At 37.1% G+C, this 16,282-nt stretch overlaps 1 protein-coding gene across 3 annotated transcripts in view; it reads left to right on the forward strand.

Annotated features, from left to right (window-relative positions):
- The window catches only part of RASGEF1B (RasGEF domain family member 1B), a 627,091-nt gene extending 614,159 nt beyond the window's left edge, over positions 1-12,932 (forward strand). For 2 of the 3 annotated variants that reach the window (XM_082252850.1, XM_082252852.1), the window contains 10 exons: positions 488-700; positions 788-862; positions 2,383-2,478; positions 2,566-2,668; positions 4,002-4,081; positions 4,574-4,669; positions 8,328-8,423; positions 9,294-9,417; positions 10,128-10,206; positions 12,765-12,932. In XM_082252850.1, the coding sequence (XP_082108976.1) occupies positions 488-700; positions 788-862; positions 2,383-2,478; positions 2,566-2,668; positions 4,002-4,081; positions 4,574-4,669; positions 8,328-8,423; positions 9,294-9,417; positions 10,128-10,206; positions 12,765-12,834 (1,032 nt within the window). In that variant the 3' untranslated portion in view covers positions 12,835-12,932. Of the gene's footprint in view, positions 1-487; positions 701-787; positions 863-2,382; positions 2,479-2,565; positions 2,669-4,001; positions 4,082-4,573; positions 4,670-8,327; positions 8,424-9,293; positions 9,418-10,127; positions 10,207-12,744 lie in introns of all 3 variants that reach the window. The other variant, XM_082252851.1, reaches the window with a different exon arrangement.
- The last annotated feature ends 3,350 nt before the right edge of the window (positions 12,933-16,282 follow it).

A 16,282-nucleotide genomic window follows, 5' to 3' on the forward strand; every position in this document is an offset into this window, starting at 1 on the left:
AGTTGGATGAAAAAGAGAAACATTTACTGCTGCAGATTTTCAAGAGATTATGCAGCCTGAAAACACAATGAACTTTCTTACTTTTCGTTGGGAGACGTATTTTGTGCTCTTTTTATTACATTTAGAAGAAAACCGCCACTTCCAAACACTGTTGTTTCATAGAAAAGACTCTAACCTCCTTTCATTCTAACAAATTTATATTGACTTATAAAAATTCATGGGACCAGTGACACTGTCACAGCTATGGTACCTTTTTAATATTTTATTTTAAGAGGTGGTATTCTTTTACAGCAGTTGGAACTGCATGTTCTGAGTATGCAGGTCCCACTCTTCTCAACGGTAGGGAGCTAACCAGGTGACTCTTTCCCATTACCTGACTTATTTTCTTGTATTTGGCAGTGGAATTTTTATTTCACAATTTTTTTTATTTTTCATTTTTGTAGCCCTACTAAAAAACCCCTTTTTTGTTTGTTTTTTTTATTTTCAGATGTACAGAAAAACTGTCCAGCAAATTATTCAAAACCTTATCCGGAAATTAGCTGCTTTGAGCCAGTATGAAGAACTTATTGCCAAAATTAATGCCCAGTCTGCTGATCGTATGGCCATCCTTAAGAGCAAACCACAGTCCATACAGAGGGATATCATTAGTGTCTGTAGCGATCCCTATACTTTAGCTCAGCAGCTAACTCATATAGAGCTTGTAAGTAACAGGGGGAAAAAAATTAAAGCATTCTAGCTAAATTGATGTATGATCAATGTACTCATGAAGGTACCACTTTCATTACAGGAGAGGTTAAGTTACATTGGGCCTGAAGAGTTTGTACAAGCTTTTGTGCAGAAGGATCCATTAGACAACAATGAGGTAAAGTGCCTGGGGTTTTTTCTACTTTGAGTAAAATGTTAGTTATTTTTTTTTTTTTTTAAGTTTGTATCATAGCTGGTAAATATTAATAGGCATGCTGTGTGAACAAGACAGTGATTATTGCTAGCGGCTACAGTCCCTGACAATCAATAGTAAAATCCATCAGGCTGGTTGTACCCAAGTTAATTGATCGATCAGCTTGGTACATTCAGCCTGCCCATACATGATTCGAATCTTAGCTGGTTCCTGCTGAGCCGACCGAGATTCCAGCTGTCTGTGGCTGGCCTGAATATGGTTCCCATGTGCATGTATAACTATAAACGGTGCATAGAAACTAGGCTTTTTTTTAAAAACTTTAACACAGATGAGATTACACGAAGTGGATGCCTACTAAAAATAATTCTGAATTTTGCTATATATTTTATTAACAAAAAAGCTGTAGTGTATTTAGTGATACGCTAGGGCAAGATTAGCTGTCTTGCACATTTCTAAAGTGATAAATAATCTTACCTTGATTTCCTAACCTTCAATTTTATTTGTGTGTGTGTACTGTTCTTTGTCTGAAAACAAGGCACCTATTTTAACAAATAGACTTTGGTGGCTTAACACGACCTCACAGGAGGCTAAATTTGTTTAAAAAAACTATTTTATTACAATTTCACTGCAGTGGCGTCCGCTGGATGCTGTAGGGGCACGTTTTGGGAGTACTTGATACTTCACCTTCCATGGCAGGACTATACATACCTTTTAGGGGAACTTGAGCCCTCATTGTGCATATTTTTACTTGCGGCTAATCTACCGCAAGGATTATGCTAGTCCTAAGATCAAATATCTGCTACAATGCTTTACTTTAAGATTGGAGTGGTCTGTTAATTGATCCATACCCCTTGTAAGTACATTAATATTAATCAAAATAGAACCATGATGTGTTCAATGCTACCATAGGTGTGCCCCTTCCCCACAAGCAACGGGTGGAATTATCTGAGCCCTCTTCGCTGCATGTTACTCCCTCGATTTATTTTGTTCATTCACAGATAATTGTTTTAACTATTTCCTTATATTGTAACAAGCTCTTGAAGTGTGGTCGGCTTGAAACATGTTGAGCTAAATTACATACCAACCATCAGACATGACACCCTATTTTGGTTGCCCACATACAGTAATCTTTGTTAGTTAGGTCCTAGTATTATTGTATTCTATGGATGGGATATCCAACATTGAGGCTGGGGGTCCACAGAAGTGTTGGATAGAGATGTATATTAAAAAAAAAAAAAATTGAAATGTATTTTTCTTTTATTGGAATTGTTAGAGGTTAATGAAATTGTAATAAAAATACAGTTTTTCAACAAATTTAGCCTCCTGTGAGGTTGTGTTGTGGCAACAAGTCCATTTTCTTTGCACACTCATTATTGCGTACTATAGGATGAGGCACAGTTTAATATACTAGTGTCCACAGTGCCACTCTGTGGTGACACTGAACAATGTGTTTTAACAAATACATATAACCTTTGTCTCAACAGAGTTGTTACAGTGACCGAAAAAGGACTCGGAATTTGGAAGCCTATGTAGAGTGGTTCAATCGGCTAAGTTACCTTGTTGCAACAGAAATTTGCATGGTAAGAAGTAGAGCTGATAGCAGTCATTTTATTATTAGGATTTAGGCTCTCTTATAGTCTTACAATTCAATCTCTTTCCACCTACAGCCTGTTAAGAAGAAGCACAGAGCCAGGATAATTGAGTTCTTCATTGACGTTGCTCGGGAATGTTTCAACATTGGAAATTTCAACTCTCTCATGGCAATAATTTGTAAGTAAAAAAATAAACTGCAGCTATTGGTAAATGTGCACTATATATTTGTGCGTGTAATAGTGACTCAATTTTTATAAGTAGTACAGCAAGAAAGTTAAAATTTCCTTTTTAGATCTAAACTCCCAGCTGTGCAATACAGAAATTGCAATAAAAAACAAACTACTTTCTCCTCACTATTTTTATTCTGTTCCTGTTATTACCAGTAATTAACTCAATATCTCCTAGTCCTTATATAAAAAAGTGATGGTAGAAATGTCATGTATCAAACGCACAAAAGTCAGAACTTGACCCATTGGGTTTCCAAGACACAATAAAACCAATGCCAAATCTGGCAAAACATTTTTATTTCTGCACCTGAATTTCTGCCACTTGTGTTGAAGTCTCTTACAGTCCCCTGTACAACTTAGTTTAGACAAGGGGAGAGGGCAACATTGCATTTTTTATTCTGCAGTCTGTATCGACCCTATGCATGTACAACATGGTTTAGATTGGGGTAGGGAGAAGCAGCAAAAGGAACTACGTTTTTTGTGCTGCTATACAAGGAACCTGCTGAAAGGAAGGCAAAGTAGATGAGCCCATCAGTCTGCTACTTTTCCTTCACTGTCCAATCACAGGCCAGGCTGGGGGAGGAGTAAGACCTAGAAGTATATCTAACTGCAGTCTAGAAAATCAAGTTCTAATGTACATCTCAAATTTAGATAGACAGAATTACAATTGTTTGGCAGGTAAAAGTATGCATTTTGTCTGTGCAGTTTAACGGTTTCCCTTGATGTCCATTTTTAGATTTATCCATACATGCCCAAGCTAGAATAAGTAGGGAGATAATAGAATTCATTGCACCATGACTGCACACATTGACAGATGTTTAATTTTATAATCCGATTTTCTGTCCCAACTGTTTAAGTGGATTTTGTTTGGCTACGGGAATTGCTTGGAGCTACTATAGGAAGCCTATGTCGCATCCATAAATAAGACTGCATTGGTTATGTTGCGTAATTATATTCACTGTTCTAAAAAGTAAACCTAAAACAACGAGGCAGGTTGACTTTATATTGTTTATATAATGCTGGCTGCACTTCAAACTTTCTAACATTTCTTCAGCAGTCTACTTCTCAGACTTTACTGCTATAAATGATAGTTGAAGAAATAGATTTGCTGCACTACTAATGTAATTTGTTTTAAACTGTTTGGTCCGTGTGAATAAAAACTTTATCGAAATGGGGAAAAAAACAAATATGCAACTTGAGTGCCCTCCTTTAGACTAGTTCTATTAACAAAAGCTTTGGAAAACTATACTTTCTAACATGCGTAATATGTCTTATCTCTGCAGCTGGCATGAACATGAGCCCCGTGTCTCGGCTAAAGAAAACTTGGGCAAAAGTCAAGACGGCAAAGTTTGATATACTTGAGGTATGTGAGGCTGCTATGATCTAAAAGAGAATTTATTACAAAGAAAATTAATATTTTGCATTTAAAAAATATCTATGTGGGGAGGGATGTTTCTACCTTTGTACAAACATAATTTCTGAAGATGGTAGAAGTTAAATTCTAAAAGGCTGGGGGGTAGAAAGGCACTATCTGAAAGGCTGGGGGGTAGAAAGGCACAAGGATAGTAATGGGTTACATTAGTTGTCGGGAAGCCTATGTAGAGTGGTTCAATCGGCTAAGTTACCTTATGCAGAATTAACCCTTTTACAGATCAATGCCCCATGTTTGCCCACTCTACAGACCCCTTGAAAATACTAGCCTGAGAGCCACACACAGTACCAAGGGGCCACATGTTGGTCACTAGTGGTTTATACTGTGTACTCAAATATATGCTACCCTCAATATGTCTTTTGTGTAATTCTTTACATAATGCATGTTTTGTCTGAAAAATCATGTGATTTCTTGTTCTTCCAGCACCAAATGGATCCTTCCAGCAACTTTTACAATTACAGAACTGCTCTGCGTGGGGCAGCTCAAAGGTCTCTAACCGCTCACAGCAACCGGGAGAAGGTATGTTGTCCATGTAACTTGGCAAACGTTTGCACATTGGATTTAGACAAGAGTGAACAGATGGTAGCTACTGGTAATGAACATAAAAAAATCAATATAACTTTCTAATCCGACTGCAATTGATAGCCAAGGGTAACTGCAAAAATAATATAGTAAAAAACAACTGCATGTATAGTGTACATTAAACCTGTAATCTGCATAAACCAATTAAAGTAACTGTTCTACTTCAAAGTGGAACTATAGACAAAACTTCTTTTTTTTTTTTTTTCTTCATTTTGGATAGAGCAAGGGAGGGTTATGTAGGATTTTTTCTTTTCGTCATCTGTGTCCCATTGCGGAGATTTATCTTCACTTCCTGTCCCATAGCCAAACAGGAAGTGGGAGGAAATCCCTGCAAATTAAGGGAATTCCTTGGGAACCCACAGGTCACCAAAGCTAGTATCCTCATTGGACAATTTGCCCTCTATTACTTTTCTGGGGACCACCCAAAAATTTGGGATTGTCTTTTACTTTCAATGATAATGGTAAACAGGACCAATTGAGAGGATGAATCTCCTCTACGGGGGCACAGACCGCAATAAAAACTGACAAGCGTTTTAATCCCCTCCACTCTATCCAAAGCTAAAAAAAAAAAGTTTTGCATTTAGTTCTACTTTAAGGTGCCTACAAGCTGTCCACTATTGTAATTAAGGCCATTTGCCAGCCTAGAGCCCTTTTAGGTGGGGTGCGTGTTTGTAAAACCCTATGCAAATACTGACTTTCACAAATTCAGTATTTGCATATTATTAATGGGTTCTAGAGTAAATCAGGGCAGCACTAAAAAAAAAAGGTACAAATCTACTGGTGTAGCGCTAACTCCTGCTGGTTAATAGAGAATACAGGTTTCCAGAAAGCAGTCTTAATTCTTGCATATTTCTACGTCATTGCTCAACCAGGCGCAACGTGGTTTAATTTAAAATGCCTAACTAGACTATACCTACCAAATAACTCATTAGACAAGCAAGTGTATGCTGAAGAATAATCTGTCTTTTAATACATGTATTATTCCGAGGCTTCAATGAAGCATGTCAGTTATGCTACATTGGTTTAACAGCATCTTGCTGAAAATGAGCACTGCACAACATTTTGAATCGCCTGGAAATGTAATTAAAAACTTCAGATTGCTCAATGTTTATAAGCTGTGTGCAAGATCTCCAGATGTAATTTCCTGCATATTAACTGCTAATCTGGTAACTCATTACCATTCATAGAGAACCAACTCATCTGTGGTTCCGTCAGGTAGTACCTGTAAGATTGGCAAGGGACATGATGATGGTGGGAAAATTCACTTTGTTTTTTTTAAATAATGTTCAAAATTTTCCTAAACCTAAAAAGCATCTACCTACCAAAATTAACTAAGGGTTGATGAAATATAAGTTATTGGACAAAATTGCTGGAAAATCATTCTCTTTAGAAAGTTGTTTTTGACAAATGCTATCTGTGCAATTGACCAATATACAGGGAAATGGCCACAAAGTAGTGTAGTAGGAGCACATTATGAAAAGCTTATTGTTGCTGGCACACCAGAAAAAATTATGGAGATTTGGCAAAACTGCCAATCTACCCTACTCTACAGCTCTTTAGATTTGTTTTTGCTTTGGAATAAGGTCAGGCTGGTCTATAATTTTCTAATTGTAAATTATATTAAGAGAATTATGGCATTTTTATTTTATTTTAGAATCCTACTTACCCAGGTGGATGCAGCATTGGTCCTCCGTCGGCTCTAAGGCTGAGACCCGAGCGATCAAATACCACCGATCGCTCGGTTATCACTGGAGCGCTGGGCTGTGGAGGGGATTGGAGTGGCTGGCTCAGGCTCGCTGAGAGGCTGAGCCGAGTGTCGGTCCAGGCATGTGGGCAGATCCCGACCATATGGTCGCGATCTTTCCCAAGCCTAGACCGGCTCTGTGATGTCAGCTGACTGCGAGATTTGGCTGTACTTCTCCTTTTTAATTTAGAGACTAGCTGGTATACTTGTTTATGCAGTATAATTTGCAGAATGTAACGTTATTTGACAGCAAAGGTGTACATTTTAAAGAAGTATATAACCTTTACGAGCTTTTCTTTTTGAATATTCTGAAACTGCCTTGTGATTGGTAGGTGTACCAACCCAAACCCCCTTCAGCTTTGCTTTGTCTTGGTTTCGCAAGGAACTACATAGAAAATTGCTGCTGCAGAGACCCATGCATAGTCTTCTATATATGTCCACATATGCTGTGTATACATGGGCCGTTCTGCAGTGGGCGGCATTCCTATTTTTGTGAGGTTTTTCATTTTTTCCATCCAGGCATAAAGTGTCTGCTTCCAGCTGTAGTTTTTCCATGTAGTTTTGGCTCATTTTTTTCACCCAAAGTCTCGAAAATGTGACTTGTACTGTATGCATACAACTTAGATTTACAGTAGTCTTTTTACACTATGTTAGTCATTATCCAAAGCTGAAAAATGCACAGTAAAATGTACCTTGTATTGGATAACTGCTTTAAATTAAATTTGCAAGTGTACGAGACCAATCCTGTCTAGAAAACCTAAACGCACTAGACTATACATCCCGGGGTTAAAAAAAAAAAAAAGATTGCTTTACCATACCCCAATAGGAAACTCTGTCCTGCTAATTAGTTTGAAGTTTTACTTTACGTTTAATGGTGTATATATACTATATCTCTTCCGATACATGTGGCACTAATGTATATTCAAAACTTTCTTGGTTAGAACCTTTGCTGTGGAAATTCCCCATATTTTTTGTCCTGGTAAATCATTCTTACTTGGACAGAAAATTATAGAAAATCTTACAATGGGGACCCCTGTTCAGGTGACAACTCTTCTATGAGTGGATGACCACCCACTTTGGAGAGATTTCTTTTTACATCCTGTGGTATCATCTGTAAGACGGGAAGTAAATATAAAAAATAAAGACGGGATTTTGACCAATTCTTATCCTATCCAAATGCTAAAACAATTTTTGCCTGTATGTGGACTTAAACTTTTGTATAAAAGACAGGAAAAGGAAACGGTGTTTTTTTTTTTTTTTTTTTTTTGTCCACTATTTTAATGTGTAGCTTTGATTTTACAGTGTTTTTAAAGATTACTGGTTTCATAAAAAATATGTAGGGGAAACTTCCCACATGGACTGCACTACACACTTAAACACTAAGGTTCCTTAACAGCCAGCTTGGTAACATTCTGTAATTCCCAATTCACAATTTGCTGACAGACATGAGCACTTTTTGCTTTTATATTTATAAATAAAATATCCATCTTTAGTAAGTGAAGCTTATAATTCCAAAAATGCTGTGTCAAATTCTTTCTGTGTTTTGGACAGTAGCCAAGTTGCTTGCTGTGCGACATCCATTTAGGAGAGGAGCTCTTCAATATTTAAGGCATAAATTTATGCCTTGCTGTCACTTTTCATAGATGTTACAATTACAGCATACGTGTTGCGACTGCTAGAATACTTCTACCTGTGCTATGACCGCAGCAAATGTGTTGCTCGATTACATAAGCTAGCTGTGTGTTTAGCCAGGAAAAATAAGATATACTCATGAGTAGAGCTGCATAAAACATAGGTCTGTTGACAGTGGTTAACTGTTGATGTTAATGTTTTGTGTTTGGTTTTATATAGATTGTAATCCCATTCTGCAGTCTTCTGATTAAGGATATCTACTTTCTGAATGAGGGCTGCACCAGTCGTCTCCCCAATGGACATGTAAATTTTGAGGTAAACAAACTGCTCGTTTAGGCCTTCGCTATGAAACGCAGGTACTTTTCAGATTTTGAGACTGACCTTTTGTTGACAACCATCCCACTTTGAACACACTGGGCATGAAAGAGAAGCAGCAAGCCAAATAGAGCTGTTGCCAGTAGCAGGCAATCTGGTTTAAATTTTTATTATAAAATTAAGCGTGATATCTGAAAAATTGCAGCTAGTCCTTTAGTGCCATTTTGATTTAAGTATTGGGCAGTTAGATGTATATTCTTTATAGATGGATGGATAGATAGAGAGATTACATATATATATATGTATGTATGTGTGTATATATATATATATATATATATATATATATATATATATATATATATATATATATATACATATACATACACACAATCTATTATAGCAATCACTTCCTACACAACAATTTCAAGGGAGCAAATACTGTTCTTTCCTGTGCAGAGATGTACCATAGACCACAGTTGTACTAAATTCCCTTATGTGAAAGGATATATTGCTTGAAACAAAGTCTTTTGATCTGCTCATATGTCACCAGTCGGCCTTGTTTTAGCATCTGGGGTCCTTGTCACTCCCTGTAATTAGTCGGGTTTCTTCTCTCATTTTTCGAGGACAGCTTTGGAAATTAAATTAAAGGCCTATTATGACAGTTTGGTCATGCATGTTTGAAAGAGTCTGTTACTCCAGTTCTTTACTTTTACATAGCTATAAATTTACACTGACCCAATGCATATTCCTTTTCTGATCTTCAGAAAGTTTGGCCATGTACATTTTGGAAGAATCTGTTCCCCCTCTTCATTTATTTTATAATAGCTATATATTTACTCTGACCAGTGCGTATTTTTTTTCAATCTTCAGAAATTCTGGGAGTTGGCAAGGCAAGTCAGCGAGTTCATGGCTTGGAAGCAAGTTGAATGTCCTTTTGAAAAAGATCGGAAGATCTTGCATTATGTCCTGACGGCTCCAATATTCAGTGAAGATGGTATGTGCCCCATCATTATAAGCACATCAAAATCCTAAAAGACATAATTTATCCTATCAGGATATTAAAAAAATTCAATCTGTAATGCTAATGTAATAGCTTGCACTCAGGACTGCAAAAAGTCGATAATAATAATAGGTAGTAACGCATAACTGATCAAAAATTGCCTCTTAACTGATTTGTCAACATTAAATTCCGAATGGTTGGCTTGTATTCTTATGCCCATCATGGCTATATATTGGACTATTGAATATGCATGAGTGTATTTTGAGTTTACAGTAATTTAAGTCTACCCAGTACAGTATTCTCCAACCATCAAGAATTCCTTTTTCAAATGAATTTGCTCACAAGAATATAAATTAAGTTGAATGGGGTAAGGGAGAGATTTACATTTGGGTTCCTTCACTTTTAAGAACCCAGAATGTGGCATAAGCTAGCATAGAAGTTCAATATGTGTGTAGTTTGTTCTATGCTCTTATGCTTTTTTTTATACGGGAAATAACTTTTGACTAAATTTAATCATGCTGACATGTATTCATCCTAAGTATCTGATGATCTACAGTCATTTAGAGGAGATTTCAAACAAGTTGATTAAATTTGGAAATGAGAGGTTTTTCCATACCCTTTATATTATCTTAATATTCGTTTAGATGTTGTATTTGGGTAAAGCAGGTTTTCTGACCAATGCTTGTTTTCTTTCTATGCTGCAGCTCTGTATCTGGCCTCCTATGAGAATGAGAGTCCTGAGAATCACATTGAAAAGGACAGATGGAAAAGTCTGAGGTGTGTGTCAAGGTCCATACCACCCCTCAAGCCTGGGTGTATTTCTGCCACATTGGATAGTCACATTCAGTCTGTTTGCAAATCTGTTTGCAAACTCCAGTGACCATTTCTCTTCAGTAGCCAGAGAAGCTACTGTCTTGTTTTTAACTTCTTTTTTTGCTTGTGTGTCTTTAAATTATTACATTGAATTTTGTACACTGTTTTTTATGTTCGTTCTCCCATTTTACATGTTTGAAGCATTAAATTATATCTTCATGTTCAGCGTGTAAAGTTTTCTATTGTCATGAAATAAGCTAAATGTCGAAGCCTAGTTTACCTACTAGATAAACTTCAGCCATTATAATTGATCATTAAATAAGTTCTTAACAATAGGATACCAGAATGGGCTTTTCCAACACTATTTGGAAAAGCCCATTCTGGTATCCTATTGTTAAGAACTTATTTAATGATCAATTATAATGGCTGAAGTTTATCTAGTAGATAAACTAGGCTTCGACATTTTTCAAGGCACTCTACACTTTTGATTCAAAATGGGACAATATTAAGATAATTTAAGGTGGCAACAATTTTTTTTTTTTTCTTCCTTTTACATGGTCAGTTTTTTTTCTTTACAGGGTCAGTTTAATTAAGTGATTTAAGTTTTTTGGCCATTACCTGAGGGTTAAATTACTCTGGCAATTTTTCATATTTCCTGGAAAGCGCTATTGGTAGGACCACTTGTGTTTCTGGGTATGCATAACTGCTGTATACATTGTCAGGTCCTGCTCTCTCTGCTGTTTTTTTGAATTTTTATGTAAAAGAGAATGCAAAAGGAATTGTTGCCACACACAGAGATGGCTAGGAACACCCAAAACTCACAGATGAAGCCAGAAACTGTGATACATCTCACTGTAGCTAAAATATTTCCTGAGTTGACTGATGCTTTAAAGGGAAATATTTAGGTTGGAAGCTTAAGATGCATCCAACAACCTTCTGACTTCTGCACTGTATGGTGGTTGTGGTGAAATTGCATTTTCATTGATGTAAAATGGAGCTAAATTCAGGCGAGCCGCACTATACTGAAAGTATTAGTATCAACCAAGGGTGAGAGGGTGGATTTTCAATTAGACACTTATGCCTCGTTTCCACTGAGCAGAACGGGTCGGTACAGTTTGGAAGGGTTAGAATGGTCCAGCCTATTCAGGTGAGCGTTTCCACTGCATGTCGGACCACCAGGGGCCATGTGGGGTTTACACCAAATGCCTTTTGACGGGAGCATTGAGGTTTTCCTGTATACCAATCAGTGGAATGTATCATGTGATGCCAGTAGCTCCGCCCTAACCATACCGTACCATTTCCTATGGCCCTACATCTGAAGGAGGACCAGGAATGGTGCGGTTTGGTTCGGTTCTATGGGCCACTTTCATAATGGAAACACTCAAAATGGCGTACCGAATGGACCTGAACCAATCCACTCAGTGGAAACGAGGCATAAGACTCCTTGAAAGTTGGCCATACGTTATACATCAATTTCCTTTAGATTTACCTTCAAATATATAGTGCAAGGGTCTGCCTGATTGCATGCAAATTGAAAGTGTTTAGGCTTGACCTCGTATTTTACAGTTTTGGTAAATCTAAAGGAGAATAGTACAAGAAAATTGTGTAATGTATTGCCAGCTTAGCATTGGATGGATCTGCTTTGCTCAGCAGGGGTCCACTGATCTCCTGCTGAGCAGAGCGGGCGGCTGACCGATCCGTTGTCTGCTCAGTTCATGCAGAGCGGACATGGACCTGAGCAGTCCTGTGTAAATGGATTGGCTTTTTCTTTACATCAATCTACCTCCAATGCGAACCACCTTCACCAGTGGTTCTCAATCTCAACTCCTGTCCTCAGGACCCACTAACGGGCCAGATTTTAAGTATTACCTTGGGGAGATGCAGACTAGAATACTGCAATCACTGGGCAGCAAATTATATCACCTGTGATGTATTTCAGTTATCTTGCAAACCTGGCCTGTTAGTAGGTCCTGAGGACAGGAGTTGAGAACCACTGGTGAAGGTGGTTCGCATTGGAGCTAGATGGGTGTAAAGAAAAAGCCTGTCCATTTACACAGGACTGCTCAAGTCCATGTCCGCTATGCATGAACTGAGCAGACACAGAAGAAGAGAATGGATCCTTTTCCGTTTGTTTTTAGCGGACTGGATCAGAGGTAGATGGTTGTAAAGGGACACAAGTTTAATTACACACCAGATAATAGGGATACATGGAGCATCTGATTAGGTCAGCCTAAAAAACTGACAGGTGGACATGATTGAATCGCCTGTTTAAAAGGGGCCTTAATGAACAACCGAAACAAAATAAACCTCAGAATCCTATATGATCTAAGACAAAAATAGAATAGAGAATACATTATTATATGTAACACAGGTGCCTATAATCCTACAGGCAAGATTATGTGCATCTTTTTATGGGAAACATAATGTATGTCTATAGCATGAGGATTAGCCAGGATTTATTGTTCTCCATTATATTTTGTTTTATTTTCTTGTTTGTTTTTTTTCCAGGTCAGCACTTTTGGGCAGAGTCTAATATATGAAGTGGTTGCCATGGAATGGCCGTTATTTATGAACACATTTGCACTGAGTGGGATTTGACTGATTGGAGCATGTCAGGCAGCTGAGTCGTTTCTCCAGCACAGCAAACGTGAATCACTGCAGCTCGAGGGCAGACAGGCAAATGAAATGAATTTCCAGTGACTGGGCTCTGGTGCCTATTTAGGACAAACAATTATGGCTATTTCACAGTCTTCCCTATGCTTCGCTTTACATCTTCAGTTGCGTATAGAGTCCTTGCTGGATTTCACCTTCTGCTTATCAATCCAACCCAGCTTTCGCTCCTACACAGTAAGAATACTGTCACCCAGTGTGCTGCAGAAGACAAGAATACTTCAAGGAGAAGACAACAAAGAAAATCCAAGACAAAAAAAAAAAAACTGAATGTCTCTCGCGGGCCCGAGTCCTTACTCATCAATGCTGAACAGATTTGTTTATATACTAGTTTACTGCTGGATAGTAAACCGTTAACTGTGAACTATTAATAAATATTACTAATATTTCATAAATACATTTGCCAACATTCCAGACCTAAAACTAATGTATGGAATGTAGGCAATAACATATAGCACAGTACATGTGTGAATAGACTGTTACCATGTTAATCTGTTTACAGTCTTATTTCCCTTTTTCTTTGTATTGTCTTTTTGTCATATTCATACCTGTTGTTGTGTTACTTATGACTATCATTTATTTATTACACCCTGCTCTGTCTGACAAAGCTCGGAGCAAACTGCACTGAACAAAATACTGAAGCAAACCTATCTTTCCCTGTCCTGTCTCACCTGGTATCAGTATATGTTTAGAAGTACTGTAGGCCCAAATGCATTTTTTTTCTACGTACAACCTATAGGTGTCCTGCAGATCTAATGTGTATAGGAGCAGCAATCTGACCATGTGCTTAAAAAGAAAAATGCATATGCATTACTTCCTAAATAATAAGCACCTGAGTCAAAACTGCTCAACTACTTTAAATTTTATTTATAATGAAGTTAAAAAGTCTATATTACTATAGACTGAAAAAGCTGTGAGAGAATAACAATGTTACTCAGACACATATCTGTATTACTGTTTTATTATGTAATGGTCCTCCTCATCCTACTTTCACTAACGCAAGAGAAAAATAGAGCAATTTACCTCATGGTCTTCCCCCTTAACCTAACCTACAATTGACTACAGAGGAAAGCTAGTGATTGGCTTTGCTCAAAAACAATGCTAGATGTTCCAACAGACTGATGAAGGGCTTATTTGAGCATGTACTATATAGGAACATGATGGAAGGTGAATGTGCTAGTGAAAATAAGGCTGGTGTAGTATGTATGTACTCTACTGTAATTTCCAAGGGTATTAAAAGTCACGCAGGTGTTAAAGACTTGAGCATGTTACAACGTATAGATGCGTATGACACAGTAGGTGCTTCCATAGGTAATGTGACAGCATTCCTAATAATTGCAGCAAACACCTTTTAAGATTATTAAGGTAGGGTCAGGGCATTAAATATATGCTTAGAAACCTGATAGGGTAAAAAATGTATTATTATTGGAATCTCTAGTTTTCAAATGATTAATTTAAGGTAGCCACCAGTTCTGAGCATCGAAGGGAGCAGCCAAGCCCTAGTAAGTTATTGTTGCACCCTTGTACAGGTCCTTCACTCCTTAAAGCAGCAGAAAATACATCCATCTGACTTGCATGATTTATATGTCAGATTTTTTTTGGTTCTTACAAACAGCCACACTGTGAAATGATGGCTCGTGGTTCCTATTCATTTAGTAATTTTTGCTTAGAAGTGGGGTTTTTTTTTTTGGTGGATTTTAATTTTGTCACTAAAGCTACAGATGCTCATAAATACTAAAATTGGCAGGTGTTCTAAAATTAGCCAGCTTTATGCAAACAAAGACCGAATATAATTCTCTGTTCATATAAACCTCCTTCTAAGTAGAACAAACACAAACCGTAATATATAAGCTTAACTTTGACATAATACTAAACAATTTGTGTATGCTCTGGTATATTACAATATATGTTTATAGAGGTAGAGATGTTACTTTTTTTTATTGATAGCCTATCATTTTATTTAAACATTGATATATATGCAGAAAAATAACATGATGGCCAATCACCCATGTAACACGTTTTTCTGAAACATTTAAAAGGAGATTAACATACTCAATTAGTGCCAAAGCCAGTGACTGCCATAGCTAGAAAATGATATGCTCATTGCTATTCCTAAGACATTTGTCAGAATTTCCATAATCAATTTTGGAGACATTTTCACACACATGAAAACTGCAGGGAAATGAATATTCTGACAAGCAGCTGTTCCGACAAGACATTAGACACCTCCCCACTACTTTGCATGAATACATTTAGCAGATCCCTTGAGGAGAAGGACATCCTGTGTCCTAAATTGAAGAGCAAAAGAGCATTTCGTTTCTAGTATCGCTGTTGGTTGGTTATATAGTTGTGCAGCTAATATGCATAAAGCGCTACAAAGTGTAAATTAAAAAAAAAATAAAATAAAAACTTAGTCACCAAGGAGCACTGTGTGAAAAATGTGCAAAGGTGTTCTTGTAAAAACACAGTGTGTTTTATATATAGCACTTTTCACCCATAGAAATTCAAGAGATAAGTTTTATAACCCTAAACCCTCAACAATGCAGTATGTTTTCAGAGTATAAGCATGCTGGCTTTACATGGGAAAAGAAGGAAAGATTTCAAAGCTGTGTATGACTATTAGGCATGAGTATGATGTGTGAATGACTAACATGGACACTTGCAGAGAAAATTATTATTTGTATATTTTCCAAATCCATGCAGTGTTATCTTTCACATTAGGGCATAAAATGGCATTCATTAATATTTATCATTTTTCTAAAAAACACAGGTGCCATTACATTGATAACCATTCCATAAGTCAAAGCTTACAGAGCCAGTTGCTGTTGGGGAAAAGCCTATACAGTGAAAGATGTATATTTTTTTAATTAATGGTACCAATTCATAAGGCATGGAAACATTGTTTTCTTATTTTCCTCAATTAAAGTATGTCCCATTAATACAATAAACAGGTACTGTAGTAAAGGGGTATTCCAAGATTATGGAAAGCTGACCTTTACTTAAGGCTGAAGTGTGTATATATGACTGTAATGTATTTTGACTTGCTTATAAGATGCATTTCTAATTTATGTAGTGGAAATTAAACTGTACATAGGAGTAAACCGCATTGTGTATATTAATAATGGTTGCATCTGTTTCTTTATTTTTCTCTATGTATTCTTTGAATAGATTGTCATGGTTCTTATGGACATATTCCAAGCCTTAACCCAAATCCTCCAACCAAACATCTAGAAGGTGTGGCTGGGAGGCCCCGAATCCCAATTTCATGCTGTGACTTGTTATGTGTAGTAGAATATCTCAAACTAGGTACAGTGGCTCTGAATAGGCAACAGTTATGCACGTAAGAGCCTCTCTCCAGGTGAAGACTAAAGCATTT

The sequence above is a fragment of the Pelophylax lessonae genome (genome assembly GCF_965119305.1).
Source record: "Pelophylax lessonae genome assembly, chromosome: 1".
Classification (NCBI taxonomy): Eukaryota; Metazoa; Chordata; class Amphibia; order Anura; family Ranidae; genus Pelophylax; species Pelophylax lessonae.